This window comes from Pieris napi, chromosome 3 (genome assembly GCF_905475465.1).
Source record: "Pieris napi chromosome 3, ilPieNapi1.2, whole genome shotgun sequence".
In the NCBI taxonomy this organism is placed as follows: domain Eukaryota; kingdom Metazoa; phylum Arthropoda; class Insecta; order Lepidoptera; family Pieridae; genus Pieris; species Pieris napi.
In genome coordinates this window covers 3,607,987-3,627,877 of record NC_062236.1, presented here as the reverse complement: position 1 = coordinate 3,627,877, position 19,891 = coordinate 3,607,987, and the positions used below count along the sequence as shown (strand labels likewise).

Sequence of the window (19,891 nt, the reverse complement as noted above, 5' to 3'; positions counted from 1 at the left end):
ATATGCTATTACAAGGGCAAAACTGTATTTTCACTTCTTTGCATGGTCTAACGTGTTTGTTTTCTGTGTTGCGCACCTTTTTTCTTGTGTAATAAAAATTTAAGCATTTAAATGTTGTCATATCTATATGGTTTCTTCTTTTTATCATTCTTAAATTCTAAATTTAATAAACATATAGGTGCATGAAGCTGACGCGTGCTTGGTGCTAGCTAACAAATACTGCCAGGATCCTGATGCTGAAGATGCAGCCAACATCATGAGGGTCATCTCCATCAAGAATTACTCCGATGATATTAGGGTCATCATTCAACTGATGCAGTACCACAATAAGGTAGTTACTTAAAGCTTATTTACACACATTTTAAGTATACGTATAGATAATATCTGGCGTCATTATGGTATGTTCTGAAGATGGAATCTTCTTAGCGTCTTATTTGTGTGTAGGTGCAATATACGTTGTACGAAATAGATTTCTCTTTATTCTATATATAACACTAGCAGACCGGCCAATCGTTGCTGTGGCTAAGGTTTTTGTTATATCACATAGTGGTAAACAATTCAAAGGAAACGGTAGGAGAACACCAGTCATGGAGACCACCATGCTTTTTTGGTGGTTATGCCACTAAATTGTAGCTTATGTAAAACATTGGTACTTCCAAAACAGCGCCACCTGTTAGTATTGTGACTATCAAATAAAAAACGAATATTTTGCAATAAAATAATATTGCGGGTATAAATTAAGATGTAAGCTATATCCTATCTTTTAAGTTAGATCAAACCGCACACGGTGTGCAAATTTGATTGAAATCGGTTCGGTAGTTTAGGAGTCCATAATAATGTGACACGTAATTTATATATATAAAGATTTTTAACCTCACCTGTATAAATACAATTATAGGCTAAAAAAGGACGGAAGCATTTTGTTCAAACAGTGCAATTAGACTGATTTATTTTTTATGACTGAGGGAAAATGTCTTGTATTCAAAAGTATTAATTGAGTCAATCTCAGTGAACGAGTACGTTTTTGTTTTTGTTATATATGTCTATAAACAATGTAACAAATCCGGATCCATACTAATTCTATTTGAATAATCAAGAAAAATAAATAAACATACAAGCTATCGAGAAACTGTGAATCTTCCTAGACTGACTCTTAATGTTTACGCTATTTAGCCTTAACATTTTAAATATCTATTAGGCCTACCTCTTAAACATTCCGTCGTGGGACTGGAAGCAAGGAGACGATGTCATTTGCCTGGCGGAGCTGAAACTGGGTTTTATCGCGCAGAGCTGCCTCGCGCCGGGCTTTTCGACTATGATGGCGAATCTATTCGCTATGAGAAGTTTTAAAACAGTAAGTATATTTATACTATTTAGACTATTCATCGTGAACTATCTCCGTACCTCTATTTATTCCTTAGAGATCAATTTCAGGAAAAACCCCCAAAGACTTGTATTTATTTTAATACCGTCAAGTAGATTAGTATAATTTATCTTATGGCTAATTACTGCTTTCTAGTTAGATATTTAAGATATATAAAAGGCCGCGTTCTTAATGGAGTTAGTAATGTAGAATGTATGCCAAACTTTCACAGTCAAAGCAAATGGTAAGATGGAAAAATGACTATCTGAGGGGTACTGGTATGGAGATGTACAAGGAGATATTGAGTACAGCATTTGTGGGTTTTCTCTTCAAACAAGCTGCCGAGTAAGTGGTAGACACCAAATAACAGTGCAAGGTTGCATATGTGGAATCCCCCCGACGTTAACAGTCTTGGCTTACAAAAAGGAGGCACTTTTACCCTAGAGCATTGACACGAACTAATCTAGTTTATATAACTTTTATTCACGTGACATTAATTTTGACAAATTTTATAAACATACGCTATTAAACGAGTGTTTGTAAAAAAACAAACAAATGTTTTTTTCACTATAAATTAACATTAAATTTTTCTGAAATAGTTTAAGAACAGTAGCGGATTCTGACTCAAAGAATAATTTTCTAATTGGCCGTAATACAAAGCGACCTCGAGAAGGCTTAGTTTTATGGAACGAAACGATTAATGTTAAATTCAACGATGTTTCAGGCCGTTTTGGATATGTTGGACAAGAAAATATATACGTAACACCAATTATCTATCGTTTTTTTATCTATACCAATCAATATATAATAATATTATTCCCTATGATCAGTGCACTTTGAACTTTGAACAAAACGTAAATTTACAAGTTAGACAACGCTATTCCTTAACCACCACGTGAATATTAGTCCCTTTAGGCATACTAACTGCACGTGCTTCAATAGTATCACTTGATTCCAGTCGCCAGACACGCAGGCATGGCAGAACGATTACCTGCAAGGAACTGGATGTGAGATGTACACAGAGAGCCTGTCGACATCCTTCACCGGAATGACATTTGCCCAAGCAAGCGAGTAAGACACTGTATATACACATTTTAGGATGACAGTTTATTTACAAATAAAATATGCCACACTGTCTTATTCACTATCATTCACTTCACTGACTATACATAAACTGTATAACTTCAATCTTGAACAAAGGAATTGCCCGTGCGCATGTGTCACAACCTCTTTTTAATCTATCCCCTAATCCGACTCGAATATCCCACTTCGGGGAGTTTCTAGTCAATTTGTAGCAATTCGTAAACAACCGAACGAGTCAAATGAGTAACTATGGCGCATGCGCACTTGTTGCAAGATTCTTAAGAATATGTTTCATAAAAAATGTTTAGAATTTAATTAAATAAATATTAAAAGCTAACAGATCTATCTCACAAATTGTCGTAAACTACTACAAATAATTGAAAATACAATAAAATACAATATATTTGAAAATAAAGACATCTTACCTTCACTTCTTAGTTTTCCCAAATCTGTCGCAAATATATCCAGTGCTGGGTTAACGGCTAAGCAGCTATATGAATTACCACCCTCGAAAAATACGTTACCATTTTCTTGATGGGGCAGAAGGTGGTTGTCATTGTTGCTGAACTCTGGTTACAATATTGTAAGAAAATTCATTACTAACGTGCTGCCAAAAAATCAAAAACCAATGTATTAAACTCATTATCGTGGTCTTTTTTGCCTTATGATAAAAATTCTCCAAGTGCTGGCAAATTACCTTTAAATAAAAAAGTAACAAATAAAAATGATAACGTCCTTTATTCATTCATTAATGTAATAGAGATTTTACTTTTACTTTCCTCGGCCACTTCCCCCATTCCTGTATAGTGTGCATCGCAATACATATTTATAATTAGGTATCTTTTAATAAACGTGTTTAAGCTGGCGTGGTTTCAGTTGACAAACGCATTGTACCATGTGATTGTGACTGTAATAAATAATAAATTTTAATTTCAGAGGTAAAAATCAGTACCAGATATTCTTTATTACACAGAAATAAATAGATTTCAATAACAGTTTATGTTGATGTAAGAGAAAACAAAATCTCACGGAGGAGACTGTATACTTTATATTCATATATTTCAGACTATGCTTTACCAAGCTAAAGTTGTTGCTCCTGGCGATAGAAATCAAAGGTGAAGAAGGTGCGGACAGTAAGATATCAATAAACCCCAGAAATGCGAAGATACATGCGAATACACAAGGCTTTTTCATTGCACAATCCGCTGATGAGGTTAAAAGGTAGGTTCATAAAGGGACCGCTGTAGGAAGATTTAATAGATTCCTTATTGTTTAACTCAGAAATCTAATTTATAGCAGATTTAGACCTTAATCTATTTTATGATCGGAAGAAAAAATTATAACGAACACTTCAATATTAAGACATTTTAACCTTTATGCTATGAAGGTTAAAACTCCCATAAAGTTCAATCTACTCTTGTTAACGTGATAAGGGAACATAAAATTATATAAATTCTTTCAATTCCAGGGCGTGGTTTTACTGCAAAGCGTGCCACGAAGACATTAAGGATGAAACACTCATCAAAAAGTGCAAATGCAAAAACTGTAAGATCATTTTACGTCTATTTTTATTAAAACAGTTACCATATTTAATTTGACATTTGATAGTTTTAATAAACTGTGACATACTTTCTGGAATAGCAACAGTCGAGTCACAATCACTAAATGTTACTGTCTTTCGGCTGTAACACAATTAACACGCTCTTGTAACTTCTGTGTGCGAGAAAATAATAATATTCGGCTAAAATTCTAGTGACCGCGCACCAGCGGAAGGTCGGAGCCGACATAGGTAACTTGCACACCCCACCTAACATACAGATTAACGTTTTCTAATTATTTTCGTGTATAATTTTGCGTTGCTTTAGTGTTGTTGCGTCCGTTAAACGGATCGGCTTCAAGGCATTCTGATCCGTGCATTCACTTATTTAGCGCTCATTGTGTATGTCCGCTCGCGGTATGAGAACATGCAACGCATCTGTGCCTCAAGGAACTTTGCTCAAAGCTCTATCTATCAGTAATTAGTGCATCATACATATTTATATCCGATTACACTTCCCACCAGCACCGTAAAGCATTCCAAGCTAGCATATAAATCGATATGATGCACTTTTAAACCGGTCCGAAAATGCATGACATTGGCACCATCACCCTAAACACTTAGTTCGATTCCGATGCCACGAAAGCATGTCTCAGAACGATTAAACCAAAACGGAGTCCAAAGTGTGAGCTTCCAAAGACAAAGACTTTGTAAAGCAGTACCTTTGCCGTGCGAATGACGAGTCACTAACTGAACTCAAAACACATTTCATCACTCTTGAAACTGGTAGATTCAAAACGCCATCGCCATATTAATTACCATATTGAATCTGCCAAGTTCGAAAACATCCGTCGAATCGAACAGGCCGTTAGTAATTGGATTTTTCCAGATGTCGGAATGATGATGATGCAGACCGGGATGGTGAAACAAAATCTTAATACATATCGAAGTGTTCCTGACGGTACGGAAAGAATAGATTGCCAATGCCGTCACTATATTTTTTGCAAACTAACATCGTATGAATACAAGCTAAAGTACGCTAACCCACAAAGTGGCAAACACGCAATTAGTTTAGCTACACCAATAAACTCAGGCGCTTGGTAGGACTTAAGTCAACATAACAAATACATGGGGGCTCTAGCATTGGTTTCGCTTACTGATATGGCTATAATATTAATAGAAAGCGGAACATAGGACAAAATGATAGTCTTATAGACTCCGCTTATCAAAACAAGCTTTGTATGTAAGCTCCAACCTTCTAAACAAGATTAACTGTGATTTTAAAATGTTATTTCTCGGTTCAGTGGCTACATTCAGGAAGGGCGTCCGAGCCGTCCAGATGGTGGGCCGGGCAAGTACGTAATGTTCACGTTTATGTAAATGTCGTTGTGTGGGCGAATGGTCGCCCTGTCCTGTATCAATATCGTCTGTCGTTTTGTCTTGTATCGTTATCTATGTGCATTACAGTTAGATGGATGTCTATCTATTAGCCGATGTACCTATCGGGAGATATTCTGTTATTTTATTTGTTTATGGCAATAAAATGTCAAGTCGATTTTTCTAGGTATCATCTTAAGAATTGTGCATCGATAGTCTCTGATGTTGATGTTGTACCGTCTTAGTTTTTTTAAATGTTCTGTGCTTTTACGAATAATGTTTTCTATTATTGTGTAGGGTATCGTAATATTAAATTAGTTGGTCCCGCCTTGATAGTATCCCGAGAAAGTTTAACTGGTTGAAACATCAAACGTCGAAATGGTATTTGCTAATACGTAAAGTACAATTTTATTATCATTACGATCTCAGTATAGTCGAAACCTCATTCGTTCAATCATACCCCTACTTTCATTATCATTACCCTTTCACTAGCAATACCACCATAATAGATTAAATGGAAGTATAAATAGATGATAGAACTAATAGCTAATTAACATTGGTTTAGATTTTAGCATAACCTAGCTCTAGTGCACACGCTTGTTCAGTAATTATATGTTATCAAGCATGGTGCATGTTCTAAATGTTATAATGAAATATAATATAATTGTAGTTTTAATAAATGTTGTTAAATTGGTTTTACCTTGGTCCCTAGTAGAACCTTTAAAAATTAGACGTCACATGACCAAGTTGAAATCTCGATTACCCATACATTCTGAACTTATGCGAGTCGTTACGGCGTGCGAGCTTCATGCCCGTGACGTAGAATGTGTATACGGAGTGAGTGTTGTAAGGAATGCGAACATGTGCTGATGTTTTGCAGATGACCACCATCCTCCCCCCACCTTCACGCCGCCAGAGTTGCCCAAGAAGGTCCATGTTCGAGGTACATCTCAGACTCCAAGGGCTGAGTGTTTTTTTTACTTTATATCATTGGCCCACAGCCAGCTTATATAGGTAAAATGCACATAGCTTGCCCATGCATCATAGACAGCACGATTGGCGGACGAGCCACGGAAAAGGTTTGCTTAAATCGAGCATGATCCTGGTCCAAGTTAGCCACGAGTGGGTTTAATAGAACTAGAGGTGAAGTGCCAAGCTATACCACGACCTTGTTTTCGCATCACACTTTTCCAGATTAAAGTTGCAATTAATCTAAAAGTTTCCATTGACCTGTGCTTCTTGGTAAACTCTACAGCGGATGTTAATCATCGGTTTGCTACCCCGTCAAGCCTTGCAACTCATTGCATCTTTGATTATTGTATGCACTGTTTAGCTTCTGTCGTAGTTTTTACATGATTGAATTTTAATTCAATTATTTAGACCCATGCAGCCATTAATTATCTGTTATTATTCAGGTGAAGTCGCCCGAGATCGAGGAGAGGATATTAGCTGTAAGTAAAAGTTTTTGTATGCTCATGCAATTTCTATCAATACTTTCGTACACGCTTAGAGAGCTAGGTGTCTTTTCCATATTTGTAAACTACTCTAGATACAGTGTTCAGCAGAACTCAATACTCTTCTTAGCTACCGGTTGAACTTGTTTCTAGTCGAAATTTCTAATAAAAGTTTGTATGAGAAGATGTTTTTCTAAAATTTTCAGTGATAAATCGCAATCACCGTAGCGCGGCCCCAACTGCGCTATTGTCCCCAATGGCCAACCAGCTCATGAACTCCACCACCACGAGACAAGTGAATAAGGTTAAGCCCAACGTAACAAGAGCTCCGCCTGATACGTAAGTCAAACCTTCCTTAGTAAAGCTTAAAGGAGACATACTAAAACTGATTGGTCTTACTATTTTCTTTTTGAATACTAAGAACTTAACACATATACTGTGATTAACCCATACCACCGGATAGATAAATACTGTCAAGTTATATCATCGAATAAGGTAGGATCGGCTAGGTATATAACGCGTACCGCAAAGCTAAATGTAAATTTACAATTAGTTTAACTTCTTTTCTGACGTTCATAAGTGTACTTGTTTACCTATATAAATAAAGTTATTTTAAGTTTGAGTTTGATATCATAGATTTATCATGTTTATTCAAAAATGATGTTTAACGAATCGGGGACATTTGTTCTAGTACAAGGACTAATTAATGGTCATATTCATGATTATAACTACGATAATATGTCTAACGTACTAGTAACTAATACCAGACATGTATATTTTCCTTGATTCTTCTAATTTGCGATACGAACCAACGATATCGTCCTACTATTCGTGAAGTTATAGAAATGGGATTCGCATTGTAGCTTATGTGAAACGTTGGTACTTTCAACACAGCAAATATATTGCAATAAAATAGTATTGCGGATATACATTGAGATGTAAGCTATCTTTTAAGTTAGATCAAACTGCACACGGTGTGCTAATTTGATTGAAATCGGTTCGGTAGTTTAGGAGTCCATAGCGGACAAACAACGTGACACGTAATTTATATATACATATTAAGATGTATGAAGAAATGAGACTCTGGTTTGGTCAGTTTTTATATCAGATATCAGTTTGAACTTTAGTCTCATACTTCACATACATCGTATTGATAAGTATAATTCTTAAATGTAATAATAAGAATATTTAACACTAGGTATATAACATAGATTGGTACAAAATTATTAAATTACAATTTAGGAGCGCACCTGTCTCACCACAACCGAATATAGTAAATTATTTCTTCTTTAATAAACATTCTAAACTAAATGTATGAATAACATTGGCATCAGCTCTAACTAGTAAAATCCAATTATCGAAACCCCTATAATTTTAATCCCCGCAATTTAGGTTACTTGATGTCAACCTATGCTTTTTATAGTTTATTCCCGATTAAATTGATTTCGATTATGTGAGCTCTAAATGTTTGTAACATCAATAACTATCCTTCGTTTATTTATGGCGCTTCATTAATTGAATTTCAATGTATTTGTTGTTTAATACGTGAATTAAATGGCACGTTGCACTATGCACGGCACTGAGTCGAAATACTTCATGACTGTTTAGCGTTTAGGTCTACTCTTCGCACGTTTATCGAGACTCCTCAAAACATTGGAGAATATTTGACCCTGTTTACAGGAATCAGCCAGAGCAAGATACCAATTACCAGGCCTATCACCTTGCCTACGAAGTGAAAAAACTCATGTAATTCCAGAAATTATTTTCCAATTATTTTACTCCGTAGTTTAGGAGAGTTTGAAGTAGTTGGTAGTCCGTTAGCGCTTTCATATTTCATGTTATGGTTATGTATTTTGATGAAGAAATGTTCAGTTCGTATGCACTCAATAGCAGCACGGCACGCATGGATATTTTAGATGATTATTTGCGCATTGAATACAACGTAGTGATACAATTAGAATGTTAGCACAGTTATGTTGAGCAATACACGGCTAATTTGAGTGATTTTTTATTGTATGCTGATGCACAATTACAAGATGCGAGTTATGTTATTTTCGCATATTTCTCTCTACTAATTTTCCGAAAGCGTTATTTCATCCTCTATACATTTCATAAACTTTTGGAACATTGGTGGACACAAACGATTTATTTCTTTCACTTTTTTTAATTTTCAATTATTCACCCTTAATAAGGATTGGATGAAACCACATGAGAATAAAGTTAGATCTTAAAGATAAATGTATAAAACATTGAAACACATTGCACGTTCTAGAACTGAATTGTGAATGAAACGGTCTTGAAACATCATCTAATGTCACAGGCCCACAAGTCGGAACAGCGGTGGCAATCAGAATAGTAATGGAGTAAGTCTGCCCGCTGGTATGGCAGACGACCAGTCAAAAGACTTCGATTTCGAAAAGACTGAAATGAAATATGACTCGACTGGAATGTTCCATTGGAGTCCTGCCAGAAATCTAGAAGATTGTATATTAGTAAGTATTTGTCTTCATATAGCACGAATCACAGGTTCCAAGACTATTAGTATATACTCTTAGTATCAAAAGAGTAGAAAATCCTGATAAAATTAATCATTGACATAGGCTCGACAACTTTATGCGACTTCCTTCTATTTTGGTTAACTTAAAATTATATTCGTGAATATTTTGCTTATGATTTATGGTCTCTTTAAAAATAACGATTTTGGGAATGAATTATGCATCTTATTAAGGATTTTTGACCTTCTAGGATAGAAACCAAGCCGCCATGACAGTACTGAATGGTCACGTGGTGGTATGTTTGTTCGCGGACCCGGATTCGCCGCTTATAGGTCTTAGGAACCTGGTGATGCCGCTGCGTGCCTCGAACTTTCACTACCACGAACTAAAACACGTGGTCATCGTGGGTAGCGTGGATTATATACGACGAGAATGGAAGATGTTGCAAAATCTGCCAAAAATATCTGTTTTGAACGTAAGTGCTATTAAAGTGGTTAAGGTTCTTATATTTGTTAACAATTTGTTTGGTGTAAAAAGAGGAGAAGAGAAGTGTCACCATTCCAAAAAACGTCACGCTTTGTCTAGACTAGACTATAAACTCGTATGTACCTTAATATTTACTAATTTTGTCATTTGTATGGACTCACCTCATATCTTGTTTAAATTGAGAATTTCTGTTCATAGAGGTTTAAAACTTTGCAAAAAAGTTGACACATTTTTTATCTCCACTAAGCGCTCTAATTTGGGGTTCTATGCTCCACTAAATTAGAATAGGACTGCAGGGCCCGAACTATCTTGATATTCGGATCTTCCATCCGATTACAGGAAAGGCATTCTGTTATCACTTTCTTAGGTTCTTTTGTAATTTATCTTTGAAATTTGGTATTTTCGTAATATTTATCTTTGAAAACTTATTAATTATAAGCATTAATATATTATAAGCAGTATGTTTATCCCTTTTTTTTCTTGTATGGCTTTGTTGGCTACAAATACCTGTCAGATTTGGAACTTACTCTATAAGAATTACATAGAATAATTTGAAAATATCTTAATATTATTAATAGTACGAGATCCGACCGCGTGATTTATACGTTCATATGTTTGATTAATAAAATATAATTTTTATCGATATTTATAACTAAACCAATGCAGATCCGCAAAGGTGGCCATCCAAATTTGGCCGCAATTAATTTTAATTAAAATGTAATTAATTATTTATTTTTGAACAATTACGTTCACTTGTAATTGTTAAAAAATATATTTCATTAGAAAGAAATATACCTGAGATACCGAGAAAGTTCAAGGTGCCATCCCTCACTTGGCCGCAACCTAATGTCAGCCAGGTGTAAACAGGTATAATTTCGTTAAATATATACGTTCATAATGTATTATCATGTTATACATACCAAATTGAAGATTAATTCTTTCCCTACATGATGAGATATAGGTGCCTATGCAAAAATGCCCGCAAATAGTGACTGCCAACGATTAAAGATAAATAAAAGCGAGAGAAACTTAAGATAAACACCCCATGTCGAATAAAGATAGAGCATCCCAGCTGCTTGTCGTTTTTATGCTACTGCGCATGCGTCCATAGGCAAGGTGGCAAAATTTATTTAAAAGATAAATTTTATATTTAAAATGACGTTTCACAGTTAAAAAATATTGTTTTAGTTGAATATAATTAAAAAAATATTGAAAACACTAGTTTGGTAGATTAATTATTATGACATATTATTTTTACTGCTCAATTTTTGGAGTATTTTAAACTCCAAGCAAATACGCGAGCTACTAGTTGAGCACCTTATCTATGGACGCATGCGCAGTAGCATAAAAACGACAAGCAGCTGGGATGCTCTATCTTTATTCGACATGGGGTGTTTATCTTAAGTTTCTCTCGCTTTTATTTATCTTTAATCGTTGGCAGTCACTATTTGCGGGCATTTTTGCATAGGCACCTATATCTCATCATGTAGGGAAAGAATTAATCTTCAATTTGGTATGTATAACATGATAATACATTATGAACGTATATATTTAACGAAATTATACCTGTTTACACCTGGCTGACATTAGGTTGCGGCCAAGTGAGGGATGGCACCTTGAACTTTCTCGGTATCTCAGGTATATTTCTTTCTAATGAAATATATTTTTTAACAATTACAAGTGAACGTAATTGTTCAAAAATAAATAATTAATTACATTTTAATTAAAATTAATTGCGGCCAAATTTGGATGGCCACCTTTGCGGATCTGCATTGGTTTAGTTATAAATATCGATAAAAATTATATTTTATTAATCAAACATATGAACGTATAAATCACGCGGTCGGATCTTAGACTATAATGTCATTATTAATATTAAATACACACGATTTTGGCATTGTTAAATTGATTAACAGATTGTCTTTGTTACCATTTCCATGCTCGCTATCTTCAGCCATTCTAGACATTTCGATTGCTATACGAATACAATTTTTATGTTTGTTCAGGGTTCACCGCTAAGCCGGGCCGACTTGCGTGCAGTGAACGTGAACCTGTGTGACATGTGCTGCATCCTGTCAGCGAAGGTGCCATCCAACGATGACCCAACGCTGGCTGACAAGGAAGCTATTCTGGCTTCGTTGAACATCAAGGTAATAATAATAATAATATGATTGGACAATTCACACCAATTGACCTAGTCCCTTGCTGGTGAAGCGTGTGTTATTGGTACTAGGCAACGGCATATTATAGATAGATACACAAACATGTTTAAACACCCAAGACCTAAGCACAACACCAAATGCTCATCACATCGATGTTTGTCTCAGCCGGGGATCGAACCCGGGACCCATGGATTCGTCAATCCTTCCAATTCCTGTTTTTTTTTTGCATTTTGCAATACTTTAAGGCAATTCATCATCATAGAAACCTATTTGATTCAAAAGATTAAAAACGGGGTGTTGATCGAATAATTTTGTGGATCAGAAGACTAACTTCGTGCTCTAAGTGAGAATAATAAATAATAAGTCTAATAAATCCTTCTTTTTATGAACACTTTGCACTTGAAAAGTAATATTATTGTCTTTGATTTACGCGAGTTTTTGTAAGTTTTGTAATAATCCAGCGGAATAATGCCCTAACTACTTCGAAAGACTAATAATTCTAACTCGGTGTCCAGGCGATGACCTTCGATGACACGATAGGCGTGCTCAGTGCTGGGGTGAACGGATCCAATGCTGCGCCAGCGCCGCCAGGGGCTTCACCCGCGCCAGTCCTGCTGCAGCGAAGGGGCTCCGTCTATGGCGCTAATGTACCTATGATTACCGGTAAGTTGCTCATCATGTAAGACTAATGAATAAAAAACAACTTAGATCAGAGTTTGTTTTATTTCCCTACAACTTAGGAAGAGGTAGAAAATACGAAAATAACAAATCAATCACTCCGTTGGCTCTGCTACCCAAAAATTATCTAGGCCTCCGAAATGAGACTCTTCTAGGGCTCCCGTCCTGTGCCACTTTGCGCCAATTTCTGGCTTTCAGCTGCTAAAAATAATAATAGAAATCTCCAGTCAAACAACAACGGAGAACAGAGATAAGAAGACAGTTACTGTCTATAAATTATTAATCATATGATGAACATATTTTGTATAATTTTACCTACAGAGCTGGTTAACGATAGCAACGTGCAATTTCTGGATCAAGACGACGATGATGACCCAGACACAGAACTCTACCTCACGCAGCCTTTCGCCTGCGGAACAGCCTTCGCTGTCAGTGTGCTAGATTCGCTCATGTCAACTGTAAGTACCTACATGGATTTGAGGAATTCAGGAGGACAAGATGTAATAAAGAAATAATTTATAACAACGCAAATAATATTTCTCACACGATATTTCTGCTGGAGTTTTCGCAAGAGTATATAACAACCGTTACTAGATAAGGTCATATTATATAGGTACAAAAATGTTTTTTGGTGATGGTGGTAGAACGTATTTTTATATAACGGCCATTATTATGTTACTTATTTCTTAATTTATGAATGTGTGAACTAACTGTTGAAGAAATTTCAACCTTTATATTGGTATTACTTTATTTGGATTCTCCATAAATTTGGAAACAATTTCTCTCGCAAATGAATAAATGGTAATGCAACTTGTTATTTGCAGACGTATTTCAACCAGAACGCACTGACTTTAATCAGATCGCTAATAACTGGTGGAGCTACGCCCGAATTGGAACTGATCCTCGCGGAGGGGGCCGGCCTTAGGGGCGGGTACTCCACATCGGAGAGTTTATCCAACAGGTACTTTTGTTACCTATGTTTTTTTTGTATTGTAATAATCCTGTGTATAGGGCAGTTGATTTTTGAAGTTGTGGATTTATTTATTTATTGATTTACATTTCGTTACATTTATAGAAAAACAAAAAACTATAATACATCAAAATTATAAGGGATGCAACGGGGATTTAAGAAAGTAATAAGTATTAAAACTATGTATATAATATTTAATAATAAATTAGTAAATTGGCAAATATCAAATGTATGATTGTTCAAAGTTTTAAATTTTAAAAATATTTTGCTTTATAACTGAGGTACCCACATAAGTAAGTTGTATTAATCAATTAATGTGATACATTATTAATATATAATATATGTTTATTATAAGTGTGTGTATATATTGTAAATGTTTCAAGGAATACATGAAGCTTGATAATTGTAATAATTATTTATCTAATAGGCAAGTTGGTGATCAGCGTTCTGTGCCTGACGCACGCCCTCGACCTTTTTGTGTCTAAGGCAAGCTGGTTTCCTCACGATGTTTTCTTACGACCTCAGAGATGAGAGTCGCACGCTGAAGCCACCAGGCCAACACTGCTTTATATCGAAAATCTATTTACTCGTAGAAAAACTAATAAATGCTAATTACCATTCGACCAGGGACCGTTGTCGTGTAGGCCAAATTTCGCTATACAATGGACCGTTAGCCGAATTCGGCGAGGCTGGCAAGTATGGAGACCTTTTTGTCGCGGCGTTACAAAAGTACGGGATGCTGTGTATCGGCCTCTACCGGTTCAGAGACACCTCATCGTCATGTGACGCCTCCAGCAAGCGATACGTCATCACCAACCCGCCTGATGATTTCTGCTTGCTACCTACTGATCAGGTGAGACCAAAAGGCCCAAGTTTATATATCGTATCTGTATAGTATCTGACTTTAGCATTACTTGAAAGTTCAGAAATCCTGCGATATTTTATTGCTTTTACAGTTTATGCCGATTCTAGGTAAACAATTAATGAAAGATTATATTTGATAATGATCTATCAAAAATATGCACTTGAACATATAGTATGTGATGTAATTCTCTTGGGCTATTGATTAATATGAAAAATTTAAATAAAATAATTAATAATAACATATTTAGTAAATCATTAAAATAAAACTGAACAACATACGATTGTTTTTATTAAAATGGTATATTTGCCGTGACTGTCTTATTGAGTCACATAAAATATCATCCAACTATTGCGTCACATTTTGTAGGAGTAAAACAAAGATGGCTGTGTAAATAAAAATATCTTCCAGGTGTTCGTCCTAATGCAATTCGACCCCGGCGTCGAGTACCACTCGTCGCACCTGGCTGCCACAGCCGGGGCCAAGGACGACGCCTCCTGACTATTGCTGTGCAGCGCCCTCACTGACGGGCCCTACTCCTACATCTAGACGCGGTACAACCCTGAACCTTCACTCCCTTTCGCCCCAGCCTCTGCGCTGAGGCCACGGGGATGAACGTTTCACTCCAAACGAACGACTCGTACTGCACATAACTCGTCTAAGTGAGACAGCAATACTTAGTGCTTGTGAATGAACGAGTATTGCTTCTTACCTTTAAATACATCGAACACCACCACGTTGTCTCCTTTGCACCGTAACGTAACGAGCGAGATGGGGATATTTCTGAATTGAAATATTTTGTCCCGCTCGCTCCGTTACAAAAAGAGCGAGAAAGGAACGAGTCGTACGGAGGGAGTTGCGTTACGTTGGGATATGTACTGTAACTAGACTGTACCGGCCGGTAGGACCGTCGCACTACACTCCGACAATCCTACCCGATTTCCGAAAATCCCTTTATCCATACAAATGTTATTTTGCTTATAATGGCTGGGCGTCACACTTTCAGCTTGGAAATTTGATAGCACCGTTGACTGTGTGAAATCATCTATTATTAAGGTTATTATAATTGACGTTTTTGCCTTTTATTTTCGATTCACCATCCAGATGCAGTGCACTTTATACCTTTCCCACGCTTCTTCGCACTGCAATGGAACAGTGGAGCAGGTATAGACAGGATTCAAACGCTAGCTTTCGATGTTGTATAGGTTTAGAACAGTTTGAATGCTGTATACATCTGGTGGACACTAGAACTACGCAAAGTTAAACCTTTTAAACTTTTAATTGCAATCTGACGATAATATAAGGTACAACATATTTAGTACGTCCATTCCTTATTCTATAGAATACGTGCTACTCATGTAAGTTTGAATATTTTTACGCATTTATACTCATCGACTGAAGTCATACGTCATGTTAATTTAGTTAAATTGAAAATTTGAATTTAGAATAAGCTTTTGTCTATGCACTCTGGTAGTTTGCATATTGTTTATGCTCATAGTAACGGGTGTAGGTAATTGTATCCGCTCTGCTTATCCTCATGCACATGTATTTTTCGTTCATCCATATTCACCTTTTTTAAATAAATATAATATTTTTTATTTGTTTCTTTTGTTTTTATTTTTCCTTTGGGCGGGGATTGTCAAAGTGAACGTGACATGGCGCTGCACATTTATGAACTGGACTGAACAATTGCGAGTGCTCACAATCGATACGAAAATGAATGCAAGTGTTATTTTGATGCTAACAGTGTGATATTATTTTCGAAACGTTGTTAAATAGGGCTTCAGAAGCCTGCGGTGTATTTAGTGTTAATTCCGGGTGCTTTGACGATTGTGGACTTCTTTCATAGTCTAGTACTTTTTAGATGTTATAAGTAGAGGTACTGATTAACTGTTACTTAATCCGGCTAATCGATATGAAACACGTTTAAAAATCAATTGGCCCGTGGCGGTTAATTAGTATCACTTAATTTTTATATTAGATTGTGAACCATTCATCTTCTAGTAAAACATCTTTTAACTTCAAACATTTAACTTTAATACGGGATATTTGACAATTTATAAAAAGTGCTTTAAATAATTGACGCATTAAAAATTAATTTGTCAAAAATCCTGAACATTGTGTAGTTGATCACACATTTTTTTTAATCTTTGTCATACGCTTTCGTCATATAGATTAGTCGAAATTATAAAACCGGCCCTAACTAGATAATTTATATTTTCGTTCAAGTGTGTTTGAATAGGTCCAGGAGTTAGCATTTGTTTATAAAGGAATTGAATGAATACTGCCATATTTTTGTAATAAAGCGCCTTGGTCCATACAAATGTCAAAATACCCTAGGGGAATAAAGTACAAAGTCAGGCTCACTGGATCTCGTTGTGGATGTCACCGTAAAATTGTAAACACCGTTAGATTGTAATCTATCTCGCGAGATTATAAACTGTCGAAAGATTGTGAACCTCAACGAACTGCTTACAATTTCACGTATTATTATTCGGTAGTTATATGAAATTGTTGGAAAGTAAAATTTATCTGTAATTGACCAAAGAAGTTTGAATGATAACTAAGTTAGTGTAGTACAATCTACCGAATAATAATATGTTAAATTGTAAGCAGTAAGCTGAGGTTCACAATCTTTCGACAGTTTATAATCTCGCGAGATAGATTACAATCTAACGGTGTTTACAATTTTACGTTAACATGGACATGTTTGAAACGCCGTAAAAGCGGAATCCTGAACTCGTTTTAAACGGATTTATATTTAAGACTCATTCGCGTTTAGAGCTTACAAGAGAATTTATTTCGAAGTCGATTAAAATCACTTGCATCAGTATCACGCGTTTATTAATAAGTAATTAGGGAGATGGTATTTGTATAAAATTGAGATGGTTGTGCACGATAGATATTTATTAATTTTATTTAATCATTATAAGAAGCAACTCCATTAAATCGGAAAATGCTCGCAAACTATGGCTACAATTTGTGAAGATTTTGTTTGATTTGATGCATGCAACAGAAAGCCCATAGCCAAACTAGGTTTAGGTACGTTACGGCAAGTCACCAATCGACAATGTAATTATTGTAGTATGTTGTATATAGTCGTATGTAATTTTGTATATTACATAAGAATTTTTTCCACATCTCCTTCGCATTAAAATAGATAGTTACGGCTGCTTTAAAGTTAACATTTGGAAATACTGTCGTGTGTAGTTTGTTGTGAACTAGGCATAGATTGTATGCTAGTAAGAATAGAGTTCGGACGTCTCAATGTAAAAATGTAAATTACACGCTAAATAGATATTTTGGATTAATTACGTGTTATTAAATAAGATTATTAATTAATTATAAAATGACGATTTTCCTTTAATATTTTTATACAGCATTACAGATATATATCGCAATTAAAAGTTTATAGAGGTGGTTCGGTGTGCAATTTGAATAGTGTCTAAATTTGTATAATCGCCTTATCGAGAGAGAATATAGCCAAATGTTCTGCGTGTGTTTGCTTGAGATTATCGTACGTAATTTTTAATGTGCATGTGACTCGTGGCGTATGAAATCGTTATGCTAGCTGTAATTACTATAAAATATTTAAAAACTATTACTAATCCAATTTGCGTCTACACGAGGGTAGACCGAAACTTTCATGGAACTCATTCATAGACGGTCCGAATATCCGAACCTACCAATGGTGAAATCGCAACAAACATTATTGTAACCAAGTTCTATCTTGGCTGTCAATAATTTTGTGCCAATCTTCAGACGCCTACTTTTCATATACTTTCGTCACTCACTATAATGTGCCCACGCACAAAAATAGTATGCAAGCAATATTGTGAATACAGTTCATTTTAGTTTCAAGATTGGTACATTAGTTCCTGTGTAGTGTAACTTAAAGTCAACGACATCCAAACAAGTGAAAGTCAAATTCGGAATCACTTAATGCCTATGTATAAGTAGTAGATTCATGTTCAGTGTGCATTAAAATCCTAGATTTAACAACATTGTTGACTATTGCTAATAGCTTGAGGTTGTTAACGTTTTTAGAACAGATTACATTTTTTATGTATTATAATATATACGTATATACCTAAAATCTTAATCGCTCTACGAATATTCGCTAGTCAAATTTTTGTAAGCTGATGCCATCTATTGTAATGTTACACGCATAGTCTTCTCTTAATTAACGTAGTATCAATATATAATGATGGCTGTGAGGTAAATAAAATTATAACACTTTATTAATTAAATATATAAATTAAAATAGTAACTAATGTCATTATATTGCTATCGCTATGACTTTTAAGACGCTGCCCCTTATTCTGGATTGGCACTGGTGTATGGCTATAAAAGGGTACTACTAGGTATTGGCTAAAACGAAGATCTAGGCTAAGATTCAGAGTCGAGACTTAGCTTTACGTTTGATTTCTGTTAGACAAAAACCTATTTGACCACCCGGATGTGCGCCTAGTGTTCCTACTTAGCGCAAAACTCTGAGGGTGATATTCAGAACCGAGACTAAGTGTGACTCCTTTATGTCTAAAACGTATTAGATTTTGACATAAGGGAGTCATAAGTCTCGTTTCGGAATCACATCCATAGACTCAAGACAATTTTTTGGCAGAAAGACCGCGCTACCAAGACCTTTTCGGATATTGACTCGCAGATATTTAATTACACGTCAATATGTAATTGTTTGCAACCAGTGCCAACCAAAGCCTTCATGTGCCATTCCACAGCGCTACCATTAACGTCGCATTTTTTATTTCTTATAATTTCCTAGATTAAAAATTAGTACGATTAATTTTGCTTCAGATATACAAACATGCATCAGCGAATTTGTAAAAAGAATATTCGGAAACATTTAAAATTTTAAGGTTAACTTATTTCCAAATTCTGGACAGACATTTGAACAAAAATCCTGACCGTTATAAAGTTTTTTTGTAAAACTATTGACATAAAAGATTAATTCCCAAAAAAATTTGTCACTACTAACTTTGACGCACGGTAAAATTATTGGAAACGTTTAAAATAGCTCATAAAAGCTAATCTTAATCCTGTGTTTAATAAAGGTTACAAAAAATGCAATTCGATGTCTACATATGGCAGATATTAACGCCAATTTAACTAAATTGTAATTGCCTCATCGCTAATTCGCTACACATTTTAAATAAGTCACAAATTTAATAAGCAGATGCAAATCACGATGCCGGCATTACTATCTGACTGTTTGAAATATATATCACACCACAAGAAATTATTTAATATTGTTGATGTTGATTGTTAATAAATTGCAAATAATGTAAATATCAAATAAATTCTGTATTTGTATTTGATTTGTTGTTTGATTTATACCTGACCTTAATTTTTTTAGTTCCCGTAACTTAAGTTGTAACTTGTAAGAGTCGTTATGCTTATGCCTGT

The 19,891-nt window shown here is 35.3% G+C and overlaps 1 protein-coding gene across 26 annotated transcripts in view; it reads left to right on the top strand.

The window, feature by feature from the left end:
• LOC125048473 (calcium-activated potassium channel slowpoke) overlaps positions 1-16,071 on the top strand; it is a 42,018-nt gene extending 25,947 nt beyond the window's left edge. For 5 of the 26 annotated variants that reach the window (XM_047647127.1, XM_047647128.1, XM_047647129.1 and 2 more), the window contains 20 exons: positions 179-331; positions 1,199-1,354; positions 2,322-2,434; positions 3,512-3,667; positions 3,915-3,991; positions 4,200-4,235; positions 4,873-4,944; positions 5,288-5,338; positions 6,241-6,303; positions 6,776-6,811; positions 7,021-7,153; positions 8,495-8,560; positions 9,135-9,306; positions 9,560-9,784; positions 11,802-11,945; positions 12,473-12,620; positions 12,957-13,093; positions 13,460-13,596; positions 14,233-14,458; positions 14,879-16,071. In XM_047647127.1, coding sequence (XP_047503083.1) covers positions 179-331; positions 1,199-1,354; positions 2,322-2,434; positions 3,512-3,667; positions 3,915-3,991; positions 4,200-4,235; positions 4,873-4,944; positions 5,288-5,338; positions 6,241-6,303; positions 6,776-6,811; positions 7,021-7,153; positions 8,495-8,560; positions 9,135-9,306; positions 9,560-9,784; positions 11,802-11,945; positions 12,473-12,620; positions 12,957-13,093; positions 13,460-13,596; positions 14,233-14,458; positions 14,879-14,968 — 2,391 coding nt within the window. In that variant the 3' untranslated portion in view covers positions 14,969-16,071. Of the gene's footprint in view, positions 1-178; positions 332-1,198; positions 1,355-1,595; positions 1,709-2,321; positions 2,435-3,511; positions 3,668-3,914; positions 3,992-4,199; positions 4,236-4,872; positions 4,945-5,287; positions 5,339-6,240; positions 6,304-6,775; positions 6,812-7,020; positions 7,154-8,494; positions 8,561-9,134; positions 9,307-9,559; positions 9,785-11,801; positions 11,946-12,472; positions 12,621-12,956; positions 13,094-13,459; positions 13,597-14,232; positions 14,459-14,878 lie in introns of all 26 variants that reach the window. The other 21 variants (XM_047647141.1, XM_047647142.1, XM_047647138.1 and 18 more) reach the window with 12 other exon arrangements.
• Positions 16,072-19,891: the final 3,820 nt, after the last annotated feature.